Source organism: Callionymus lyra, chromosome 13 (genome assembly GCF_982586985.1).
Source record: "Callionymus lyra chromosome 13, fCalLyr1.hap1.1, whole genome shotgun sequence".
Classification (NCBI taxonomy): domain Eukaryota; kingdom Metazoa; phylum Chordata; class Actinopteri; order Syngnathiformes; family Callionymidae; genus Callionymus; species Callionymus lyra.
Genome location: NC_141830.1, coordinates 20,036,510 through 20,063,133, shown reverse-complemented (window position 1 = coordinate 20,063,133; position 26,624 = coordinate 20,036,510). Strand labels below are relative to the sequence as shown.

General features: G+C 41.4%; 2 protein-coding genes across 5 annotated transcripts in view; one reads left to right on the top strand and one right to left on the bottom strand.

Moving 5' to 3' along the window:
• Positions 1–18,153, top strand: part of ddr1 (discoidin domain receptor tyrosine kinase 1) — a 54,345-nt gene extending 36,192 nt beyond the window's left edge. For all 4 annotated transcript variants that reach the window (XM_087806592.1, XM_087806595.1, XM_087806593.1 and 1 more), the window contains 13 exons: positions 154–256; positions 1,090–1,276; positions 4,535–4,784; positions 4,852–5,001; positions 5,793–5,849; positions 8,132–8,298; positions 9,972–10,179; positions 13,074–13,193; positions 14,862–15,264; positions 15,402–15,599; positions 15,664–15,931; positions 16,869–17,018; positions 17,083–18,153. In XM_087806592.1, the coding sequence (XP_087662718.1) occupies positions 154–256; positions 1,090–1,276; positions 4,535–4,784; positions 4,852–5,001; positions 5,793–5,849; positions 8,132–8,298; positions 9,972–10,179; positions 13,074–13,193; positions 14,862–15,264; positions 15,402–15,599; positions 15,664–15,931; positions 16,869–17,018; positions 17,083–17,223 (2,402 nt within the window). In that variant the 3' untranslated portion in view covers positions 17,224–18,153. The remainder of the gene's footprint in view (positions 1–153; positions 257–1,089; positions 1,277–4,534; positions 4,785–4,851; positions 5,002–5,792; positions 5,850–8,131; positions 8,299–9,971; positions 10,180–13,073; positions 13,194–14,861; positions 15,265–15,401; positions 15,600–15,663; positions 15,932–16,868; positions 17,019–17,082) is intronic.
• A 242-nt stretch (positions 18,154–18,395) lies between these two features.
• flot1b (flotillin 1b) lies at positions 18,396–26,018 on the bottom strand. Its single transcript, XM_087805842.1, has 13 exons — positions 25,871–26,018; positions 24,825–24,875; positions 23,372–23,447; positions 22,920–23,010; positions 22,483–22,626; positions 21,874–21,993; positions 21,602–21,697; positions 21,316–21,468; positions 20,130–20,311; positions 20,010–20,055; positions 19,787–19,924; positions 19,533–19,697; positions 18,396–19,172 (listed from the first exon to the last, which is right to left on the bottom strand). The coding sequence occupies exons 2-13, from the start codon at positions 24,865–24,867 to the stop codon at positions 19,143–19,145; spliced, it is 1,284 nt and encodes a 427-aa protein (XP_087661968.1). The 5' UTR covers positions 24,868–24,875; positions 25,871–26,018; the 3' UTR covers positions 18,396–19,142.
• Positions 26,019–26,624: the final 606 nt, after the last annotated feature.

Sequence of the window (26,624 nt, the reverse complement as noted above, 5' to 3'; positions counted from 1 at the left end):
ATTTTTTGCATATTTTGTTTCTCATTCCTTCTGTAGCTTCTCCAGTAACTCTTACTGAATAAATGTTCGAGTGTGTTTGGATGATAAAGCTGATCATACATCAATGTTTCAGCCATAAATAAGCAACTGATGTAATTCTTCTGTTTCTCTCAGATGGTTTGAAAGCATACACGGCTCCTCTGGGTCATGTAATGAACTTGTCCGGCATCCCGGTCTATCTGAACGACTCCACGTACGACGGAAGCACAGAACAAAGGTAATCTTCTCAAGTGCACATAATAAAAAAACGAAACAGATTATAACCGACCAGTGGTTGATCTGGATTGTTTAAGGAGTAAAGGGAAAACTTCCTAACACAATTTACAAACCATCTCATTCATTGGCATTCAAGTTTTGTTGAAATCCTCTCTTGGAGTGAGTTGTGGTGCACGCCTTAATGCAGGGGATTGAACATGTTTTTTCGAGCCGTTTGGGGAGTTCAGGCATGTTTCCCTTCCAGTAAAGTCTTGCCAAAGTGCCGAAGATTGAGGGTAGAGAGAGCCATAGATCGCACGTGGATTGGTCGTGTGGCTAATGGGCCAGATATGTTTTGCTTACGAGTGAGGTAACACTAGTGATGTGATCCAGCGTAATTTGTAGCAGATGTGTGTTGATCTTGGACTCATTTGGTGACCTTGTTTGGTCGATGTGTGTGAAGTGAGTTTGTGTGTAACCACTTGGCTTGTTTCGTCTTCTCTAGTAAATTGCGTTGTGAAGAAGAAAAAAAAAAAGCTCATAAATAAAGAGTTATATTCATGAACATGATGAAAAGCAGCAATGGCTGAGTGCACATGGTTTAACAAGAGTTATTATGGAAGAAAAGCGTCCAATAATAATAGTGACAAACTAAGTGTTGATCATGAATAATAATGAAGACTGGACGACGTTAAGGGAAATTAATTGTTCACATAAAAGTTTTGGCTCGTCACAACCCACAAATATATTTAGAAGTCAATAAAATGTTATGTTTCTCACTATGGGGTGTCAGCTACGTTGCTTTAGTCACAATAATTATTTGTACAAATGTTTTTCCTGTGCATTTGTTTGAAGGATGCAGTTTGGAGGCCTGGGCCAGCTCTGCGACGCCGTCCTCGGGGGAGACGACTTTCTGGAGAGCAAAGAGCTGCGGGTGTGGCCGGGCTACGACTACCTGGGCTGGAACAGAGATGTTCTTGGACAGGGCAGCGTAGACATCGAGTTTCACTTTGAGAAACCGCGCATCTTCCACAACATGCAGGTTTGTGCCTGTTTTTCTTCAATTAAGCATAAAGTTTAGCGAGAACTCTACAGATTTAAATTTGGCTCAAGAGTGAAGAATAGCAGTAGTTAGATTGACAGCATTATGGTGTCAGCACTGTTTTTGTATTAAAATGTTAAAAAGTTACGATGACTTGATCACACCTTGTTGTCAGTGTTAACTAGTAATGAAAGATGGACCCGCCTTATGTTGCTTCTGATTGGTTAATATTGTGTGCTGTCTTCTGTGATTGGCTAGATTTAGATAAAAGGACTAAAGTTTATTACAATGAAAAGATAAATATTGAAGTAAATTGAGTGTTAATGGGTCAATATAAGTGTGAAAAACAAATATTATTTTATTTAAGTAGTGAAGTTTTTAAAATTCTATTGTATTTTTCTTGTCTTTTTTATACGATTGAGATTAAAACCGTTTCTGTTGTTACTTAACTGTAAATAAAGTCCATGTGCCCGTCCTTCACCACACAAAACTCCGTTACTTTGTTGTAAAAGTTATTTCCTTTAGTTTTAAAAGTTTCTACACCTCAATGGAGATGTGAGCCATGTTGAGGCTCATTAGCCAGTGCCTCAAGCTTTGCCTTTTTCACTGCGGTTGTATTTCCGATCAGCGAAACTAAATAAGACCCTTACAAACATAACACTTTAAGTGTTAAAGAAATTGTCTAGGCTGGGGAAGATCAAGGCAAATAAACATATCTGTGAGCGTTGCACATTGAGTGAGATTGGTGAGAGGCACTGCCTCACCTGCCTACCTTGACAGCACGTCCCTGTGTGAAGTCATACCATCGCTTCTTCTTAAATGATTGAAGGGTGGTCACTGCCTGTCACTCCACACAAATGTGTTTTGAGGACGCCTGTGTTGTCACTACAGGGAGGTTGTGTAGTTGCATGACAATGATGGACGTTAAACAGGAAAATCATCAATAACCAGGCAGGATATAAATTAGTTCATTACGACGGTAACATTCTTCAAGTGAAGCCAATGAAGTCTTCAGTGAGGTCTTTGTTGGTGACAAACACCACCTTCATTAGTTCTGTTATGATTAAGTGTGGACATTAGGGTCTGTCTTCATTGTTGCGCCTAATAAAGATTCTGGAGGACGCAGAGGGGTTTCTATCGCCTCTAAAATTAGATTTCGTCGGAAAACGTTTGAAGCAGAATAGCTTTGCAGCCGTTTCATTAGTTTTAATGTTGTTTTCACTGTTCTCTCCTTCATCTTCTCCGTGGTCTTCTCAACGTCCAGACAGATGTGAGTACTCTTTGATCCGTTAGGGAAAGATGGATATGTGTATCTGTGGTGAATTATTCAAGAATAGAAGCTTCAATATTTGGTCTGATTGTCCTTAAAAAAATGTGATTTTTCACATCATCTTCTTCTTCTTTTGGTCGTGAAAGGTTGAGATTGTTGAGGTTCAGACATAACAATAAAGGCAGACAGAGATGTTGGAAGTTAAGTGTCTCAGTGCTTCTATTAGAAAGTCTCTGTGTTTACACTCTGCTGCTCCAATAACACCTAAGCAACAGGTATTGTTGGATGCTGTGCCACCTTTTTTTACTACTTTTCTTTGCCTTTTCAACCCCCACTGGTGTTCTCTGTGTTTTTCTTTTGCTCATGCACTTTTCCTGCCGTTCTCCCCGCGGCCCTCTCACACCACACTCAGCTGACGTCCACCGTTACGCTCCTGTAGCCGAGCGGATGTGTCACACACACGGGTCAGGTAAATAAAGTGGGAACCTGAACCCCAGACTTTTCTGGACCAAGCATACCTAACCTGTGACTAATTGCCGTCCCGGAGGGAGATCTGTTGTTCGACCTCCTCTTGGTTCACTTCCTATTGACCTTTTGAGCGGTCAACACGCTGCGATGTTCCCGAGTGAGTGTCACTGGAAATGTGTCCGTGTCAGCTCATAACAGTGATGATGATGATGGACTCGGTAAAGTCTAATGAAAGAAGTTTTATGTGCCACGCATGTCGGAGATGTTGTACTCCCCGAAGGAGTAGCGGGTTTCCTCGTTTCTGTTGACTTATCCGAACTCCACGTCTATTAGCAACATCAGTGGCGTCCAAAAGAGTCGGTTTCATGTCAACTCAGCATCTGGGGCAGCTGTTCTTCCTGCATCTGTACGTGTGTGTGTGTGTGTGTGTGTGTGTGTTCACATGTGGATTTGATTATCCCAGCTCGTCCTGGAGTTAGTGTGAGGTTAGTCGTAAACCTGCCAGAGCGTCTCCACGTCACCTCTCATCACTCGGAGGAAAAAGAATCTCCTTCATCTGCTTCTTGTAGCCACGGCAATAAAATCCCTCCTAACAACCGTGTCATGTTGAAGATGAGCAAACGATAGGAAGAAAACAAACATTAAATAATAGTAAACACCAAATCGAAGCAGCTGGAAAGTGCATTCAGCAGCTTCATTTACAAGCTAATAAAGAGTTTGAGAATCTGAGGTGAGGAGGAGGAGGGAGATTACCAAACCACAATTCACTCATTTGCAAATGTACCTTTAAAAACGGAATTATAAACTATAATTATTGAATTATTGATTTATTTTCCATTTTATTTATTAAATGTAAACATTTCATCAGGTGATACAGTTTTCTATATGTAAATAGGCTTTTTGACCAAAAAGAGAAAAAAAAAAAGAGGGATTAATTATTTTTATGTCTTCCTTTTAAGATGCTTTACTTGTGCTGATAAATCTTCATGAAGCATCGTCTTTTATTTCAGAGCCCAATGGAAGGCACCATTTGCTGTAAAATGTTGGGCAATTATTTCAATAAAACCTCCCATCGATTTATGCCAATAACCCCAAGAATGATGAGGATGCTTCATGAAGCAGTTAATGAAGGTTAATGTTGGTAAGATAAGATGATACAGTTTTCTAAGATGACGCTCCCAGGTTTTCAGTGTAAGATTGTCAATGAACACATCTGTGCTAATATTGTAAAAATGACTACTTTTCCAACATGATTATTCTGTGCAGCGTTAACAAAATGATTCTCTGAACAGGACGATGTTTGTCTTGGGTTCACTACGAGGGCTTGTGTGCTCCAACTCGTGCCAAAGCAATTAAAGCTGAGCAGGATGAGAATGTCTCTTTAATTTTGTTTAGTAATTGAATCCCCTTCTTTCCTCTACATGCTAAATTAATCCACGACGCCTCGCCGGTCCAAGTCATCCAGGTGTTTCCCACTAATCCTGACCAAGTCTCCTGACATTCTTCTCTTCTTCGTCCAGGTGCACAGCAACAACCGGCACACCCTGGGGGTTCGGGTTTTCAGCAAAGTGGAGTGTTTGTTCAAGCCGATCCTCCTTCACCCGTGGTCCAGTCCGCCTCTCATCCTGCTGGTCCCCCTGGAAGACCTGAAGGACCCGTCGTCTCGTGCCATCACGCTGCCGCTGGGGGGCCGAGTGGCCCAGATCCTCCTGTGCAAGTTCTACTTCACCGACCGCTGGCTGCTCCTCAGCGAGATCTCCTTCCTCTCCGGTAAGAAACGTGATGACGGAGCGTGATGATGAGAAGACGGTCAGTCAATCAAACCATCTCCTCACAGAACCTTTCGAGGGCGGCAGCCTGCAGCCCAACTCGTTGCCCCCGGACCTGCCCGTACCCCCCAGCACCACCACCCCTGCTCTCGCTCACAACACGTCCTTCACGCCCTCGTCCAGCAGCAGCTCCTCTAGATCCTCCGCCGGTCCTCCTGGTGAGTCACTCCTCCTCTTCGTCTCTTCCCGCTCCGTCATCCCTTTCTTCTGAGTCACATTCTGTCCTGTCACGCTTTTATGATTGACGGCTTTTAATCCCAACCTTCCCTGAAGAGAGCAGCAACATTATGGACAAAAACACAAAGAGACTCAAAAAGGGAAGAACAGAAAAAGGATCTCACTTATAAAAGAGTGAAGTGATGCAAACATTTAAAAATATATGTACAAGATGGCTTCAAAGATGTGGCCTGCCCGGTCCTTTTATGTGGCTCAACAAATGGATGAGCACGCTCAGAACACAACATCTGTTTCTTGTCCCATTATTGAGAAAGAGGATGAGCTACTTGGTGGAGGTGAAGAGCATATGAAGTAAATCCCACAGATGAAGATGCTTCACCTCAAGATTACCTTTAGGGAGTTAAATTATGTAGCAGCCAAAAGATTGATGCGCTCAGAGGGGATGAGAACAGTATAATTTCGGAGGTATAAAAACGACTCACTGTAGGGTCATGTGATGTCTTTAGAGGTCTTTGTCAGCACAATTGTAGAATATAATAATGATAATTGTTCAAAGGGAAAGAGCAGAAACCAGGGCAGGCATCCAACTTGAGATTAATGGCAGCATTAACGACGTGAAATAAGTGCAGGGTTTTTTTTATACATGATAGAGACTCATTCAACAACGAAGCTCACAGGATGAAACATCCTGAAACATTAATATTCCACATTTCATGAATCATTTTTCTCTCCATTCCCATGTTCCTTGTCCATCCCTCACTCCTTCCTCCAGTCTCCCTCACCACCCTGGCCTTCCTGGCGAACACCACCGGGAACTGGACGCCGTCAGGTGAGAGTTAAAAGCACCAACAGAGAGCACGGGAGTCGCTACATCCGCTCCTGGCTCGTCTCCAGCATCTTAAAACTGTCGTGCTGCTCGGCAGAGGATGAAGTATAATAGAAGAGAGGGATTACAGGGCAGGATCTGGCAGCACACTCTCTTCCTCGCTCCCCTGGTGTGGGAGCGATACAGCTGCTGTTCTACATTATGTTTATGCACGACAACAACACAGCTCCCCGGGTTCTCGTCGCACTGTTGTGCAGAATTGGATCTACATTAAAAATGTTAATATTTTGATTCAAGAGAACTGGAATAGATTTCTGGTGCTGCTTCAGCAGATGAATATCACTCGACAAAACAGAATCATTCACTCCTGCTGTGTCTCAAGAGAACACCTTAAAATTTTATGGAAGACCAGGAACTAAAGTATGTTTTACAAAAGGTTATTTTCATTTGGTGACATCATGATGAGAAGCTATTTCTATTTTTAACCAATGCTTATAACTGCAAGTTTTGCTATATAACCACTAGTTGGACAAAAATGTTCATTCTGGTAGACCCACTTCAAATGGGTACTAAATTATCAAGTCAAGTCAAGGTTTATTTATAGAGCAGGGTTGACCAAAGTGCTGTACAGTGTGACGTCAAATACTAACACTTATAAACAATACAGTAGAAAATGTACAAAATGTAGAAAACATAAAAACATTTGAGGAACAATGTAGGGCGTAGCCAAACATAGGAAGCAGATGCAAAACATACAAATGCAACAGGAATCCTACTCTACATGTATTTATGTGAGCTACGGAAGAAAAGTAGGTTTTTAAAGAAGAAACATCTGGCAGTAGCTGATTAGCTGATCTAAGAGCTCTGACTATGGTGTGGATCTGCAGCAGTTCAACCAGGTACTGTGGTGCTTAACCATTTAATGACTTAAAAAACAATTAAGAGAATTTTAAAGTCAATCCTAAACCTGACTGGTAGCCAGTGGGGTGTGGCCAATATTGGGGTGACCATGTTGGCTATAATTTAGTCAAATAACTTTATTTACCATATTTTCAAGACTATAGGGCACAGTTTAATCCTTTAATTTATTCAAAAGTTTACAGTGCTATTTATAAACCTAAGGTATTAATTCTGTTTTTACTTACTAACTGATTTTATATGGTACACAGTGAAATTTGTCTGGTCCGGTGTTACCCCGCGAGTCTCCCGGTGTTACCCCGCGAGTCTCCCAGTGTTACTAGGTGCTTATTAATTTTGTTTTGAGGTATGCCTACATTTTACCAGTCTAAGGTGCAAGAGTTGTGGATCCCCGATCCAAAACTTTCAGATAAAGTCCAAAGCAAGTGGAGTAGTTTCTGAGTAGTTTGGATGTTCATAATGTAATGGCTGATACTGATTTGATGTGTAGCTCTAGACTAAAGCAACATGAGACTAACCTCTGGAGTCTAAAACATCTGTATTGTCTTAAGTGATCAATTTGTTCTGTCAGTCAGTCCTGTGGTGGTTTCTTCTTTTTTATGAGTATCTTTTACGAGCCAAGCTCAGTCCAAACTATACTTACTAAAGGCTTTCATCCCTCCTACAAATGACGTGCTGTCGTTGACCCTGAAGCAGGATCAAATGACTGTTGAGTGACCGATTGTTGCTACAATGTTCACATTCTGTCCTCTAGAGAAGCTCTGCAGTTGCATCAGAGGTCTGATGATCCTGATGAAACTGAAACTCTGTCTGAGACCTCAGAGCCCGTCTCTGCTGCTCACACTTTTATAAGCCAGCCGATGGGATGCGTATCTTGATGTAGGGGCAATGATATGATGTATTATGATACTGTAGGAACAAGGATATATGTGTAGTATTGTCGAGTACTTGACACTAGTGTTGCAGAATTTACAGACCACATGACTCTGAACATATTTTGGCTTCAAAACAAGTGAAAGCAGTTATGACTTTGTCAAAACATCAGCTTTAGAAGCTGCTGGGTTTCAACTGTATCCTCTTGTCCTCAGTTGTCATTAGTATTTTGCAGGATTCATTTGTTCCTTTAGCTGCAGAGAACGTAATGACTACTGACATCTGGCAACAGGAAGTCGAATTGCAACTCAATAATTAAGAAACATGTTGAATATTTGCATATTAATTGTAAAAATAAAACTATTAACTGTGACTGAAATTAAATACATACTGCTGCTAAATATCGATACAGTATAATTATTTTTTTAAATCACGATATTGAAGTGTATCATTATTTTCTCACACACCTACTCATGAGGGTTTTTCTCTCTTAGGTTCAGAATTTAATGCCGTGTCGCCGAGGGCGGGACTTCCTGTCGCCAAGGATGACAGCAGCAACACAGCCATTCTGATTGGCTGCCTGGTGGGCATCATCCTGCTGCTGCTGGCCATCATCGCCGTCATTCTGTGGAGGCAGTACTGGAAGAAGATCCTGGGGAAGGTGAGACGCCAGGAGCAGATGGAAACTATTCTTCTGGATCGGTTCGGGCGAATGTAAATGTTTCCCCCATGATGGATGACTTAAAGTTGAACGGCAGATGGTGATGATCTTCTAGCGAGATTCAACTTTCTGGTGCTTGTTTGGGCGTCTCGAGCCAAATATTTTACCTCAGGAGGCGCAGCTGAGTAAAGTTGCTCATCACTAATAGACCAGATTGTTTAATACAATAAATATAGAAGTATTTAGCAAAAAATGTCAATTATTGCTCCTTCATCTCAATAACTAGTATAATTGGGGAAATAGAATTTGTGCTGATGGAGCTTCATGAAGCAGGTTCACAAGCGCAATAGATGGCACTTCTAGCTTAAATAGAATCAGGTTTCATTAAAAAGTAGATAACAGTTAAAACACTGGCATCTAGTGGCTTCTGGAAATGTAGACGATGCTTCATGAAGCTCTATCAACACAACAGTGTGTAGCACTCGCACGAAGTCAATGCTGGAAGTTAGTGGAAGTAAACAGTGACTTGCAAAAGTATTTCTACCCCTAGAACTTCTCCACAATTTTTGTCACATTACACGCCACAAAGATAAATATATCTTATTAGAATTTAATGTGAAATACCAACACAAAGTTGCACACAATTGTGAAGTACAAAGAAAATTATGCATGATTTAAAAAAAAACTAAAACTGAAAAGTGCAGTGTGCATAACTATTCAGCCCCCCTGAGTCAATACTTTGTTGAACTGCCTTTTGCTGCAATAACAGCTGCAAGTCTTTTGGTGTTTGTCTCCACCAGCTCTGCACATCTAGAGACTGAGATGTTTGCCAGTTCTTCTTTGCAAAACAGCTCAAGCTCAGTCAGATTAGATGGAGAGTGTTTGTGAACGACGGTTTTCAGATCTTGCCACAGATTCTCGATGGGATTTAGGTCTGGACTTTGACTGGGTCATTCTAACACATTATGTGTTCCTTGGACTTCATGGTCCAGTAGGTTCGCCAATATTCTCTTAACAAACCTGGTCTTTCACATCAGATTTTAAGATATATTTATGTTTGTGGCGTGTGAATACTTTTGCAAGCAACTGTATCAATACCATCAATTTATTGAATGGTTGATTTAAATAAAATATTCCATTTTAAATAGTAAACAAAAATTAAGCACTGAATTATATATTTTTAATAAATCCATGTATTAATTTCTATATTGACAGATTTCATTTGTTTTTAGTAAATCATTGAATTCAACAAAAAGGGAGATTTTTCAAATTCAATATTTTTAAATTTGTTTTAAATTCAATATAAAATTGTTGGTATAAAAGTACCAGAAAAAATGTTTCTTGGGAAAGTAATGCCAGTCAATACCAAAAGAGTTCAGTTTTATATTTAATTTAAAACGCTAAGAAAAAATAAATATTTTATCTAGAAAATGTATTTGAATATTTATAGAATATACAGCTGTGTGTAAACAGAAAATACAACTTCGAATAATTGTATTAAATTATTTAAAAAAACAAAAAACAAATGTAACATTTCATTATATAAATGATTGAATGAAATCAATAGAAAACCAACGTTTCAGTAAAACATTTTTCAACATTGAAAATGATCGACTCAACCAGTCGATATTGTGACGTCCATGTTGACGAGCGCTTCCTCTCTGGTCCCGCAGGCTCAGGGAAGTCTGTCCAACGACGAGCTGCGCGTCCATCTGTCCGTCCCCACGGACAACGTGGTCATCAACAACACACACAGTTACTCCAGCCGCTACCAGAGGATACACACCTTCCCCGACGACCCCGAGCGGGAGCGCGAGGGCGAGGGCGAGTACCAGGAGCCCAGTGCCCTCCTGAGGCCGCGGGACTACAGAGACAGCACCGGTGAGTTCAGTGAAGTCACTTACGATCCGGAAAGAATGAACGTGGAGCAAAGTCACCTGTGCTGTGTCTCAAATCGCATACTAGCGTTATAGTTAGCATTTTTAGTGCGTAAGTGCGTCTCAATTCTTAGTATGCGAAATTTAGTGCACCATACACACTAAATTGTCACTAAAACGTCCACAAAACTGAGTATGGTTCAATAGACACTATCTACACTAAACGGCTCCATCTTAGTGACATTTTAAACAGAAGTTACGTCATATATACTGTATATACAGTGAAGAAAATAAGTATTTGAACACCCTGCTATTTTGCAAGTTCTCCCACTTAGAAATCATGGAGGGGTCTGAAATTTTCATGGTAGGTGCATGTCCACAAATCCAAAAATCCAGAAAACACAATCTATGATTTTTTAACAATTTATTCGTGTGATACAGCTGAAAATAAGTATTTGAACACCTGTCTATCAGCTAGAATTTTGACCCTCAAAGACCTGTTAGTCCGCCTTTAAAAGTCCTCCTCCACTCCACTGTATTATCCTGAATCAGATGGACCTGTGTGAGGTTGTTAGCTGCATAAAGACACCTGTCCACCCCATACAATCAGTAAGACCCAAACATTCAGCATGGCTAAGAGCAAAGAGCTGTACAAAGACACCAGAGACAAAATTGTACAACTCCACAAGGTTGGAAAGGGCTACGGAGAAATTGCCAAGCAGCTGGGTGAATAAAGGTCCACTGTTGGAACAATCATTAGAAAATGGAAGAAGCTAAACATGACGGTCAATCTCAATCGGAGTGGAGCCCCATGCAAGATATCACCTCGTTGGGTCTCAATGATGCTAAAAATGGTGAGGAATCAGCCCAGAACTACATGGCAGGACTTGGTCAATGACCTGAAAAGAGCTGGGACCACCGTTTCCATGGTCACTGTTGGTAATACACTAAGACGTCATGGTTTGAAATCATGCATGGCACGGAAGGTTCCCCTGCTTAAACCAGCACATGTTAAGGCCCGTCTTAAGTTTGCCAATGACCATTTGGATGATCCAGAGGAGTCATGGGAGAAAGTTTTGTGGTCAGATGAGACCAAAATGGACCTTTTTGGTCATAATTACACTAAGCGTGTTTGGAGGAAGAAGAATGATGCGTACCATCCCAAGAACACCATCCCTACTGTGAAGCATGGGGGTGGTAGCATCATGCTTTGGGGGTGTTTTTCTGCTCATGGGACAGGACGACTGTACTGTATTAAGGAGAGGATGACTGCAGCCATGTATTGTGAGATTTTGGGGAACAACCTCTTTCCCTCAGTCAGATCATTGAAGATGAGTCGTGGCTGGATCTTCCAACATGACAATGACCCAAAGCACACAGCCAGGAAAACCAAGGAGTGGCTTCGTAAGAAGCATATCAAGGTTCTGGAGTGGCCTAGCCAGTCTCCAGACCTAAATCCAATTGAAAATCTTTGGAGGGAGCTGAAACTCTGTGTTTCTCAGCTTTTTAGATTATCTCTCACACATTGGACATGCACCTACCATGAAAATTTCAGACCCCTCCATGATTTCTAAGTGGGAGAACTTGCAAAATAGCAGGGTGTTCAAATACTTATTTTCTTCACTGTATATATTCATATACTTACAGGTGTATTTTCAGCAGCAGTAGAAGGATGATGACAATTCTTCGGTGCTGATACCAGCTTAAATATCTCGCCAATATTTAGATTCTCATACTTTTTCTTTATTTCTTCTTCCAAACTTGCAAAACGTGCTGCCAGCAGGTGGCGATAGCGTTCGAACAGCCGGTTGAAACCATCGTTAAATATTAGTAGAAGAAGAAGCTGTCGCGTCATTTCCTGTTAGTGTGTAGCAGCAGTGTTTGATTTGAGACATACTATCTGTGGAGAATTAGTTACTAGTTAGTATGTACACTATCCTGATGCATACTAACTTCTAGTATACTAAGAGAAGTATGCGATTTGAGACACAGCACTGGTGTCGCGTCACTTTTGTGTCTCATCACAGAGGAAACAAACGCATCATCAACATGTAAATATGAGTCTTTATTAAGTATCCATGTTAGGATTCTGAACACGTTGCACAGTAAAACACAGATTCACCCGAGTCAAGAGTTCTCTCACATCCCTAATAATCAGTGGGATTAAAAAAGAAAAATATATGATTCTGAAACAAACGGGCAACTGAGTTCACAGAGAGGGAGCGAGAGGATGAAAGGGATGAAAGTTAAAGCGGTGAAGCCAAACCGATCGTCGTACCATCAAATTTTTTAAGCAGCTTCACTTTGTTTTGGTCGGACATGTGTTCCTGTCGAGCCGGTCTGCGTCCGATCGACTCAGATCCCCGTCAGTCCAGACCGACATGCGGTCGTGGGAGACGTAACTCCGAAGCATGGTGATGCAGAACATGCTGACATGTGGGCGATACACAACGTGCTGTGATGTGGACACACACACGCACGCACACGCACACACACACACACACACACAAGCCGGGGAGCTCTTTCATGTGCACTGACTTTGATGAGTGGAGTTTACACAAGTTGCATCATCTTAGCTTCCAAATGTGGTTTGTGGGTCACGTCACTCCACAGCCTCATTTAGAGATGAGACATGGTTGTGTTGTCAGGAGGTCTGCATGTTGTCTGCATACCTGTGAGTTTATAGTAACACAATCATTTCATTGCACGCCTTGATGTGATCTTGCTGTGTTTTGTTCTCCCTGCATCAACCCAAGACCCCCCCCCCCCCGTGTTTTGCATAATTCTAACAGAGCCTTGCATTTTTTTTGTGTGTCCATGTTTTGTTTGTGTGACCTATATTGCCTGCGTGTATCCCGCCCCGGTCCCGGTGTGTGGTTGTTTGTGTGTGTGGTCAAGCCTTGCTGCTCAACAACCCAGCCCATCACCTGCTCCTGTCAGATCACAGGAAAGACAACAGGCCTCTAGGGGGCGCCGGCAGCTCCCCGGCTCAGGAGAAGAGACTCAATGTGCCTCATGGTAAGACGATGGAGACTTAACTGACGCTAGACGTGAGCTGCTGAGCTCTGAAATACTTTTATACGTTTAAAAAATACAGGAAAGATTAGATTTGATAGAATTCCCTTCCTTTTATTGTTTGGTGTCACTTTTTACCGCTCTATGTGAAATACAATAGATGAATAATCTTTTTATAAAAGAAAATATTGATTTAAATATTATTTATTATTATTAATTTTTGATTATAGCTCTACACACACAGATTATAATCTACAAATCAGCGAAGATATCAAGTGTTACGGGGTGGTAAATGACACCACAGTATGCATCAGGCCATGTCTTTTATAATCGTACCACACAGTATAAAAAAATGTAACTTTATCTTTTATTTATTTGGTAATGGATCCAACCTCACAACAAATAAATCATATTTTGTGAGGCTCCTGAGGGAGACCTCGTCCCCTGCAAGGGTTTGAGTGATGTCACTTAAAGAAACAGTGTCTTGTTAAAAGCCAGAACATGTATAGGGTGGTATGTAAAAACTCTGGCATAAATCATAATTTTTAAACAATGACTAACATGGAAATAATGTAAAAAAGATGCACATTTTTTTAGTGAAAATAACAAAAAAATTCAGTATATTTATGGGCCGAACACGAAGGGTTCTGTAGAATGACGCCACTGACCACCTCGACACATGTGCATGAGTTTGTCTCTTCTCACTGACGTGGACTGTCGTGTTACTCACCACATGTTGCTGCATGTTTACTCCAACTGTGAAGTCATGAAGCGTCTCTTCTGTGGCAGCGACTACATTTGGAAAGGAAGTCGACGCGTCAGAGTGAGTCGGTGAAGTCGAACACACGCCTGCAGCTGCTGTCTGTTGTCGGGCTCAGTTCGGTGTCAGTTGTTCGAAGACGAGGTCGACCTTTTATGGCAAGAACGCAGTAACGAAGAAAGATACAAACTATAGTGATCAAGTGAACTTGTTCTTAGTGGTATTTATACTTGGTTAAAAAGGGCAAAAGCAAAATGAAGGTGGAAAAAATAGGTAAATAAGTTCTATCTAGAAATGTTTTTATTTATACATAGTAGAATGAAATGACAAACAAAACACTGTAATCCTTTTTATCTAAACTAATTCCATCTGCTTTTTTACCATTCGGTTACAGATATCAATGAAGCAAACAACGATACTTTTAACAAAATGTACCTCGTTGAGGTGTAGTTACTGGTTTCAATTAGTAGGTTAGGTTAGGTAGAACTTTATTGATCCCTCAGGAGGTCTCCTTCGTTAAATTGTTTTTTTCCAATTAGCCACAGCAATACAGCAAGTAATAAAAATAGAATATTACTATAAAATTTAAAAATTAAGATAAAAAAATTAAGATAAAAAAATTAAAATAAAAAAATTAAAATTAAAGAATTAAAATTAAAAGAAATTAAAAAAAAAATTAAAAAATTAAATATTACTATAAAAATAGTACTTGGAAAGTTTTCAAACACTCCTAAATGACATAAACGTGGGTTAATGTTTTTTCACGCTGTTTGGGTTAAAATGTCTCGAAGATTGACATCTTTACTCTACACTTGAGTTGAAATTCTGTCAGCTGATGATGGACAGGCTTCTCTTCCTCCTTCTCTTCCACCTCTTCTTTGATTCTCTGACGTCACTCTCGTTCTCCTCAGCGATGGAGCTCGAGCTGGAGAAGTGCGCCCACGAGGAGCCTCCCCCGTACCCTGGGTCACCGCCGTACCCCAACCTGTCACCGCCCCTCCCCCCCAGCGTCCCCCATTACGCGGAGGCCGACATCGTGAGCCTGCAGGGGGTCAGCGGCAACAACACCTACGCCGTCCCCGCCCTGGCCTCCGCCAGCCCCGGGGCCGACGCCGCCCCCCTTCCCGAGCTGCCCCGGCACTTCCTGGTGTTCAAGGAGAAGCTGGGCGAGGGTCAGTTCGGGGAGGTGCACCTGTGTGAGATAGAAAACCCACAGGACCTCCTGACCCTGGAGTTCCCGTTCAACGTGAGGAAAGGGCGCCCTCTGCTGGTGGCTGTGAAGATACTGCGCCCTGACGCGTCAAAGAACGCCAGGTGATTTTCTTTTTTTTTAAAGAGAATTCAAATAGTTTTGTGATTGTTTAAGCGCTTTGTGCCCTGGTCTGGAAAAGCGCTATATAAATAAAAGTTAGTTACTTACTTACTTAAACAACCTATGGCGCCCCCTGCAGGAATGACTTCCTGAAGGAGGTGAAAATCCTGTCGCGGCTGAAGGACCCCAACATCATCCGGCTGCTGGGCGTATGCGTGAGCAGCGACCCTCTCTGCATGGTGACCGAGTACATGGAGTGTGGAGACCTCAACCAGTACCTGTCCCAGCGGGTGCTTCTGGACAAGACCAGCCCGCCGCACAGCTCCCCGACCGTCAGGTACCAGACTTCGTGAACCCCGTGGTTTCTGATCCCCAGGACTGACGGACGTTTTCCTCCCCAGTTACCCGGCTCTCATCTCCATGGCCAGCCAGATCGCGTCCGGGATGAAGTTCCTGTCCTCGCTCAACTTCGTCCACCGAGACCTGGCCACGCGCAACTGTCTGGTGGGCGGCGAGCTGGGAGATAGCGGGGGGGACCCCAGCGGTGAGCGCCACATCAAGATCGCTGACTTCGGGATGAGCAGGAATCTGTACGCGGGAGATTATTACAGGATCCAGGGCAGAGCCGTGCTGCCCATCCGCTGGATGGCCTGGGAGTGTATCCTGATGGTGAGAAGATCCCTCCTGCTTCACTGGTCCACACACGTGCACGGGCACACACACGAACAAATGAAAGCAGTTACGAATTTGTCGAGAGTCAGGTGGTCTTTAAATTCTACAATATTCACATGATTTTTGCCAATACACCCCCTCTCCACTAGATGGCACTGTTGATTTTAATGAACACGTGAAGCCAACAGATCAATGCTGTGTCTCAAATCGCATACTAGCGTACTCAAAGTTAGTATTTTTAGTGCGTAAGTGCGTCTCAATTCTAAGTATGCGAAATTTAGTGCTCCATGCACACTAAATTGTCACTAAAACGCCCACAAAACTGAGTATGGTTCGATGGACACTATCTACCCTAAACGGCTCCATCTTAGTGACGTTGTAAACGGAAGTTACGTCATATATATATATATATATATATATATATATATATATATGATCACTTGATCACTAGTATATATATATATATATATATATATATGACGTAACCTGTCCATCAAACCATACTCAGTTTTGTGGGCGTTTTATATATATTCATATACATACAGGTGTATTTTCAGCAGCAGTAGAAGGATGACACGTCTTCGGTGCTGATACCAGCTTAAATATCTCGTGAATATTTCGATTCTCAAATTTTTCTTTATTTCTTCTTCCAAACTTGAAAAACGTGCTGCCAGCAGGTGTCGCTACTGTTCCAACAGCTGGTTGCAACCATCGTTAAATAGTAGTAGAAGAAGAAGCTGTCGAGTCATTTCCTGTTAGTGTGTAGCAGCAGTGTTTGATTTGAGACATACTATCTGTGGAGAATTTGCGTACTAGTTAGTATGTACACTATCCTGATGCATACTAACTTCTAGTATACTAAGAGAAGTATGCGATTTGAGACACAGCATTGTTGTCCCACATTTGTGTAACGTCAGCAATCATGTGACTTCAGGGCAAGTTCACGACGGCGAGTGACGTGTGGGCGTTCGGAGTCACTCTGTGGGAGATGCTGAGTGTCTGCCAGGAGCAGCCGTACTCCAACCTGACGGACGAGCAGGTCATCGACAACGCCGGCGAGTTCTTCAGGGACCAGGGACGACAGGTGCGGCCACGAGTCCACAAAATGAAAAAAAAAACAGATCATGTGATCAATCCTCCCTCCTCAGGTGTACCTGAACCGCCCGGCGGTGTGTCCTCAAGGTCTGTACGAGCTCATGCTGAGTTGCTGGAACCGAGACTGTAAGCTCCGGCCGTCCTTCGGCTACATCCACTCCTTCCTCACGGAGGACGCCATGAACATGGTGTGAAGAAAACGCTCCGGAGGAAAGATGTGGCTCCTGGTCTTTTGGTATTTTCGGGGGGGTTGAGACGCCGCTGGTTCGGTTATTTTCCATGTCAGACCCTGACACTTGAGCTGGTCTGAGCTGGATCTTGGTGGTGGGACTCGCTGCTTAGAGACTTTCCTGTTGTGACTGGTGTCTAGTACTAGAACCGTCGACTCGTAGAACCCTCCTGATTGTCAGATTGTTTGTGTGCGTTTGAAAGATACACTCATCAATGATGACAACGTCACTCATCAATGACTGCCCCCCCCACATAGTGAGATAATTGTAACGCTCCTGATAGACGAGCACCTTTGACCCGACGTCTTCACAAAGAGACTTCAAAAGTGTTTCTCTTATCTATACGAATGGAACTTAAGGTGTGAAGCCAACCAACGACCCCTAGTGGTGAAACGATGCATTGAGCACTCTAGTGCAGAATCACGAAGAACGCTGGGATGAAGCTGATGCTTCCTTGAATATTAAAGACTTTGCTGCCCCCCTGAGGCGGAGGATGGGACCTACTAGGACCCAGAAAGAATTCCAAGATCACCTGCACTTTAAGAACCTCCGCGCATGTCTGTGTCCGCGAGTCCAATTCCTGATTTCACAGTTTTGTTGACGTTTATCCCTCTTCGACGAAATCAAAGTCTCGAACGGTGACATTTCAAAAAGTCGTAATTTCTGATACACTGTCGTAAAAACTCGTTTTTATACACATGCCTGGACAGTCCGCGTTTGTCCTCGTTTGACCTTGAAGCTGTACATATTTTTTTAAAGAAAGAATTGTGAATTTTTCCCGATGAACCTCTGGAACATTTGGACTCTCGTCTCTGTAGGAAGCTTTGCTAACTTTGATGCTCTTCTGGTCTATTTTTGTAGACGATACAATAAAGTTACACACTTTCAATCCAACAGCTGTGAAGTTTTTTTTTCTGCTCGATCTTTTTGATTATTGATAATGATCAACTGCAAAGGGCGGTTCAGGACTATATGAGGCTTATTATCTATACTATATCTAAAAGATGGACAATTTTAGACGTGGGTGTAAAATGCAACTGTTGGTTCAACCTTTGAGGTGAAGGATCGGGTTAATCATGTTCCATGTGGTCCAGGAGATCCAGGCGGGAGAGGAAAAAAAGCCATGAAAACAAACCTAGTGTCTAACTTCATTTTATTTTTCATTTTCAAGAACAGAAATACTGAATAACACTCATAAAACTCTACATTGACTATACAGGGTGTGGACGTAAAAGAACGACATGCAACACATTTGTTAGTCTAAAATAAAAACTGGTCATAGACTTCCACCGACAGCCGTCTGGAGTTCTTCTACAAATATGGAGCTACTTCCTGTCACGCGACACCGTTCGCGGTGTCTCTCTTAACCAGGCACTTAGCGGTAATGAGGTGTTCAGGACTGTCGAGGATGAACAACAGCCTGTGAGCAGATGGCTTTGAAAAGAGGCAGCGAGCTTTCAACAAGCACTAGTTTAGATATTTGGTTAGTAACTTTCCTTCTATGCCGACGACACGCAACTACTTCCTTCTGTCATTCTTTACACTTGCAGTAACACGTCTTCGGGTCGGAGGTCAGCCTCGACTCCGTCGCTAGCCGACATGCAGGGTCACGCGCGACACACTTAACTATCACAAGCTCGTCCAGCATGGAGTCACCCAAAGGCACGAAACACCTGATAGACGACTGAGAAGGAATGAAGTTCAGTCCGAGTACAAAGTTGCATATACTGAGAAAACGTTGGTCGAGTAGCGGCAGAAAAGACGGCGAAACAACGGAGGAGAAAGGATGGACAGACACTCACTGAGGGGGGGCGGGGGGTCACATGGGCTCTCAACAGTGGTTAATGGAGGCAGAAGTGCGGCTCTGATCCGGACTTCACTTCTTAATGGACGCGCATGGGACGTCCAGTCACCTGAGGAGAACCACGACATGAGCAGAGTCAGCAGGAGCAACAAGAGGTGTGAAGAACAGGGGGCGCTCCTGGTGCTGTGATTATTGTATTATGGTATACATTCTTTATAATCCACTGGCTTTTAGAGCCAACGTTTGGACCTATTTTGATTTCAAAACAAATCAAAGTAGTTATGACTGTAAACGCTAGAGTCAAGTATTCGACAATACGACACATATATTGTACAGCCTACTGGAAGGAGGTCCTGGGACGGCCCACAAGAGCATTAAAAGAATCTTCTGAGTGAAGACTGTAGCCGCCGACAGCAGGGGGGGAGCTGGTGACGTTCACCATTTGAGCTAAGAAGCTAGCACGTCGTACCTGGGAGATGTTGATTCCCGTCAGCTTCTCCACCGCCTCCGGCACCCTGGTCATGAGGTCCAAAACTTCTCCTGCCAGCTTGGCTGCTCCCACCTCTGAGCCGCCGCTGGACACCATGGTGATCTTCTGGGCTGCAGACAGCGGCTTGCTGATCTCCTCGGCCATCTGTGAGTCGCACAAGAACATGATCAACTCATGCTAGCTCTGAAGAAGCGAGGCAGCACTCGTGACGTCAAACAGAGAGTGATACTGACCAGAGGCAGCTTCTCCAGCAGCATGTCCACCATGGCTCCTTCTCCGTACTGCTTGAAGGCTTCAGCTTTCTTGGACATCTGCTCGGCCTCGGCGCGACCTTTGGCCTCCAGGGCGAACGCCTCAGCCTCGCCCTTCATCTGTAACACACACACACGCGTGTTGGCACCAAGGACCAGCAGGGGAGACATTGTTTTGCCAGGAAACGATAAGAATCTGACTCACTCTGATGGACTCGGCCTCAGCTTCAGCCTCCATGATGAGCTGCAGACTGTGACAGAGAAGATGTTAAACTGCGTCACATCTGCATGTTGATGTTAGCGTGTGAGCCGGTGACGTTCTCACCGCTGCGCCTCGGCCAGCTTCTCCAGACGGTACTTCTCGGCCTCTGCTGGCTTCTTGATTTTAGCCTCCAGCTCCATCTCCTTGCGGCTGATCTCCTGCTCCTGCAGCAAGATCTGCTGCGTCCGCTCCACCACCTGGACCTGCATCTTCTCCTCCTCGATGCGCTGCTTGGTCTTGGCCACCTGCCGGACACAGTGCAGGGGAACATGATTAGATTAGGGCCATGACACAGGAAGAATCTTCTGCCAGAGCTGGTCTGGACAATTACATTTCCTTCAGGCCACATTACCAACTGTGGCTGTTGCGACAAAACAAGACGAAGGAAAATAAAGGTTTTAAAACAAGGTTTTGGAAGAAGATACCATTTTTTATTATTATTATTATTATTATTGGGTTTATTTAAACACACAAAAATGTTTTTATTCCAACATGTTTACAATATATACAGTATATTTTCCCTTCTTTCATTTTTCAATAAATAATAAAAAGTATTTAAATTGAATTATTTTATCCGTCTGTGAAGCTTCTCTGCAGGATCAATATTTCAGAAGCATCGTGTCCTCAAAGGTCACCTTGTTATAGAAGAACATCAGTGGCATAAGAATATCAAATTTTATGTTTTTATATGTATGTTTTTATATTGAAATGTTTTGTTTAAGCATTGAATTATTTTAAGTCGAATGAATACAAATTTTTTCTACACATAAAGTTTGATCAAAAAATCAATCTATACGTCAGTACTTTGAATTAAATATGTTGGAATAATTACATTACATATAATGACAAAAGGTTACAAATGAAAAAACATTGAATTTAGAAGATTTATTTTCGATTTTTTACAATAATTAATATTAAACTTTTAAAAAAACAAAACAAAATCATTAAAATAATAAAATTAAACAAATTCATTGTGAAAACATTCAATTTTTGTCGACTATTTTAATTAATTTCAATTAATCAATAAATCTTAATATAAAATCATTTATATACTCAAAGATATATGCTTGGATTCAACAAAATTCAAGTTTCAACATTGTAAATGTTAAATTCAACCACAATATTCTGAAACCACTGATGAACTTCAATAGAGCCATGATAAAAAAGAGATTCGTAAGAAGATAAAATGATTTCATTGAATGTTGTTTAATCTTTCAGGATTGTTCTGGACTAGAGTAAGACGGCTCACCTGCAGTTGATAGGCCATTTCAGACTCGGCCTTCTTCGTGTTGACCTCCACGTCGTAGACAGACTTCTTCAGCTCGTAGTCTCTCTGAGATTTGGCCATCTGGATCTCATTCTTGTACTGAGCTGACACCTTCTCCTGCATGGCCTGAGCCTCCTGCGTCGGGGAAAACACGGACAACAGCTCAGATCAATCAAGTGTGATATCAGCCAAATATACATTAAAACATCAGATTCTATATTTCTAGATCTAGATCTAATATCAGCATCATGTGACCATTTAAAGTTACCCTGATGACAGCATCACGCTTGTACTGAGCCTCTCCGATCCGGGCGTCCTTCTGGACCTGAGCTGTCCTTGCTTTACCCAGAGAGTGAAGATAGTCCTGGTGAGTACGAGGAAGAGACGAAAGAAAGGTTGAGCACAGAGACTAACAGACGTAAGGCAGCCACAGAAGCACTCTGGCTGGATCACTAATGCACTGGAGAGTCGGCCTGGAGTCACTCAGAGTTACTGGAGATCATAATCAGAGTGCGAGTCTGGCTCACGCAGACAAAGTACCTGATCGTCGTGGACGTCCTTCAGCGTGTAGCTGACCACTCCGATGCCCATGTTGACCAGATCTGAAGAGGCCACCTTGAAGACCTGCTCGGAGAACTTCTTGCGGTCCTGGTAGATTTCCTGCACATGGACAAATATTATCAGAGGGAGGAAAATTGAACAAGGGTTTTAAAACAGATGCAGGAGGTTCTTCAAATCAACAAGAGAGAAGTTAAACATTTTTTCAAATTTATTAAAGAGTAATCATGTCACATGAGTAAAATAAACTGCATCAAAGATGGGAGGATAATCTCCTTATTCTGCAAAACAAATTGATAAACTAACAAATCTATAAAAAAAACTAATGCTTTGCGCTGGAAAAAGTAACCTGTGTTATTAAGGATCAGAGGGGTTTGAAGAAATGTGTTAAAGAAGGGAACACAGTTACCTAATTCCAAATAATACAAATGTGGAGTTGATTTACTCTACTCTTTAATCTATAATGTCTTCTTGATTTTTTTTATCATTCTTATTTTTCCTTTATTTATTTACTATTGTTGTTTTTCTGCTGCCAATCATTTTTGCAAAATATGTTAAATATCATTAGAAATAGCGGCGAGCAGCTGTTACCTCCACGGTCAGGTGAGCGATGATGGCTCTCTGGTGGCCCTCCAACGTTTCCAGGGCAATATGGGAGATCTCGCTCTCCGACTTGCCCATGAACATCTGGCAGGCGGTGGCCAGCATCTCTTTGTTCTGACCCTGAATCTTCACCTGCAAGGAAAGAGAGATAGTTTGTGGTTTAAACTCCAGTATAGAAGTACACACAAGCTGCACAAAACACACAAACCCAGAATAACATGATTTAACATAAGCATTAAATAACTGAATTGTGAGAAGGTTTTATCCTCTAGTAAATACAGTCAAAGATGTGTTTTGACAATAGATGAAGAAGACATGTGTTACATATCCTTAATCCGAGAGAAGTTCAAAGGTCAGCAACAAAAGCAGAATTGATCCTAATTGCTCTGTGAACTTGCAAAGAAAAGTAAGTAAATTAACATCACCTGTGCAATGCCGGTCACAGAGATGGGGACACCGTGGCGAGTGTAGACTTTGTCGCTCTTCACGTTCAGGGTCAGGGTGTTGAGAGTGATTCTGGAATAAATACAAGACTTGATTTAAATGATCATTCTTTCAAATGAATTATACATTTTCACAACATGACTAAAACTGGATCATTTTACTGCATTATTTAGTGTCTTTGTTTAAAGCAGGAGTCGAAACATTTGAATGTGTCATTAGGCTGCAGAAACAGTCAATATTATGAGCTAATGTTTCATGCTTTCCAGTTAATGTTCACTGAGGGATGTGGTGGGAGGCAGCATGACGAACAAAAGAGACATGAATCATCAACTAAAGCGCATCATGACCAGAAGAGAAAAAAGAGATGAGATGTTTGAACCTCAGCATGTTTGGTTGCACTTGTTAGAAGCACAAAAACAAATTTAACCCTCACCTCTGGATCTGCTGAACACATGGGAAGACAAAAACTCGTCCTCCAGCGATCATCAGTGGAGGTGAACGGCCAAAGCCTGGAGGGGACGAGAGGAAGTTAGCGTTGCCATGGTAACCAGAACATTTGTTTGCTCAACTTTACAGCACACATACAGAAAGAAATATACAATGATGAGTCATCATTTAATTGATTGACGATTGACATAATAAACAAAAGGATATTTCTATTATTAGTAAACAGCGCCTATTAAAAAATGAAAATGGAGATGAACGCATTTATTTCTAAAAGATGGTTCAGTTGGTAAAGATCACATTTGCGAGTCTGAATCTGTGGAAAACCTATACAATGTTGAGACATTAATAGCTATAAAAAGAAGTCATTTGATTAATAATGAGGTAAAATGTATGTGTTTGTCAAATAACAGCTTCAATCTAACCAAGTTCTTTATTTAGCAGAATACATGGGTTAGTATTGAGGTGTGTATTGGCAAGAGTCGCACAATACAATATGTATACATGACACAGAGGATTTTTTTTTTCTTTTTAGGAAGTGAATTGTAGAACAACTGTCATATCATAGTAAACACACAATGAAGAAGACAAATATTTGTATTCTACAAGAGAAGAAATACAAGCAATTGCATGATTTTTTGGATAAACAAAAAATAAAGTTAACAAACAGATGCCTTGACTGTTAAAATGCCGTTTATAAGTGCTAATAAGTGCTGTTGAATATTGATACGATACATGAATAAAAACATATTTTCTTCCACCCATGGTTAATAGAATGTTCACAAAGCCATAGTGCTGGACATATAGGAGATAAAAAAGATAGTTATTTTTGTTTTTATTTCTGTTTAACAAACCATATTCACATTAAAAAAAACACAATTTCAAAACCTTCTCAACAACAATAACTGCACAATTTACTTCCACTAAAAACCACTGGTGCATTTTTAACCGATTCATATTTTATTTTACAGCTAAATAGTTATTTCGTAGGATTTATTTTATGATGATATGATACGATTTATGATGCACATGGTCATGTATTGTTTTTTTAGTGTTCCAATAAAAACAATATCGCCACAATCAGCAGCGTCTCATGACAACAAACCACAGATAATTTCTTATTAAGAGAACAAACTACATGAAATAGGAATCATGTCAAAGGCAACAGACGCAATATTAAGCATTACCTAATCCATAGGGAAACAAAAAAAATTGAAATCCAACAACTTCCACCAACAAACAGAAGTGAATCCACTTGATTGAAACCAAAATGTTTCCTAATCTTGACAGTCACAAGACCGGATAAGTGGAAATCACTCACTCACCGTTTTTACGAACAGACAACCTCCCTTAATAACTGACTTTGTAACACAAATCCAGCGTCACAGTGAGGTTCGTTCTCAGACTAAGAATTTACAAATAAAATGAAAAAAATGACTCACCAGACACCACCATCGCTTCATTGGGTCCACATGTGTAGAACATTGTTGCTTCTGTAAACAAAAATATCAGGTGACTCAAGTTACTCAACTAGAAAATTTAACTCAAACTTATGAGGGACTATTTTGTGAAGGGACGGTCGTCATGGTAATGCAGAACTATTGTCATTTCTCTCCGTGTTTGCGCAGATTATTTTATTAAAATGGAAACTTATATTTAGAAAACTGAGATTTTTGGATCAACAAATAAACACGTCAACATCCATTTTCATACAATAGAAATACAATATCAACTAATTGTAAAAGCAAACATATATATAGATATATATATATATATCTATATATAATAGATTCAATTAAACAATGACTTCCGTTCAGTGCCACAGAAATACAGTTGTTTCAATATGTTTTGCACGTTGTTGCTTCATTCATTTATCAAGCTATATATTTGTTAAGTATTATTATTCTTACATTAGATTTTGACAAAAACAGTACTTTTAAAAAATGTGACTGATGTTGGGTCACCCGACGTGTTTTAATATAGAGAATATATAAATATAAAATGTCGTCAATGAACCTGGTCAATGAAAATGAACGTTGGCTTTATATTAAAAATAAAATAACGGGGTATTTCACGTTATTTTATTTTACCTTAATCCTTATCAGATTATCACACAAAGGACGTTTAAGGATTAAAAAATATAGTTTGACTAAACAACATAGTGGTTCTAAAAGTGTTCGACGCCACTAATCCTTCACGTTAACCTCCATGTTGGATACCCAACCCCCCCAAACTCCCTTCCCTAAATCACGTCTGTTGAAAAAGATCTATTGATCCTTCTTTGGCCATTCGTAAAAATCATATTTATTCAAGAAAGTTAAACGACGATTTTGTTTTTTTGAAGGACGAATAACTTATCGTTATGTTAGCATTTTAGCTTGTAGCCGTTTACAGAATCTGCAGCAGCTCGACAGCGTCGTCACGCCTAAGGACGGAAGAGCTTCGATTCTAATGGTCTTGAATATATCAGGTGGTCGTTAAAACTTACCGCTATTTGTCCAAATCACCGAGGAGGTGTTGTTAGTGTGAGAAATATGTTTATTTCGTAGAGAAGACTCGGTTTACGGTTCCCAGCAGCAGGTATGACAAAAATGTCTGTGATCGGAAGAGTACTACTGACCACGCCCATTGGCGATCTGACGCCACCTGGTGGTCAACAGCGCTAACTGCACCCACCCGTGATGAAGCTCAGACCGACATTACCAGTAATGATGATGGTTGTTCTACATCAAATGTGGTTTTGTCGAGTGGGAGGGAGTGTAGAAGCTCTTATGCTGGTCGGCATGTGTAAAGTTCTGATAAGTACTAGGAACATAAAATACTGCTCACAGTACTACTTTCCACTTTTATGTTTTTTGGTCGATTTATCCGATTTTTACAACATATGCAAGTAAGTAAGTAATTGTTATTTATATAGTGCTTTTCCAGACCAGGGTCACAAAGCGCTTAAACAATCAAAACAATATTCAATAAAGTACATACTTTAAAGGTCAAGATAAAACTGATAACACAATAGGAGTTCCAGAAAATCAAGGAAAAGCCTGAACAAATAAAAATGTCTTAAGATGTTTCTTGAAGGAGTCAGTAGATCATCAAACACAGAGAGAGAGGAAGATCATTCCAAAGCTTAGGAGCAACAGTCTGGAAGGATTTCTCTCCTCTGGTCCTGAACCGTGTTCAGGAACCATCAGTAGATTCTGATCCACAGACCTCAGAGCCCAAGCTGGGGTGTAAGGCTGGAT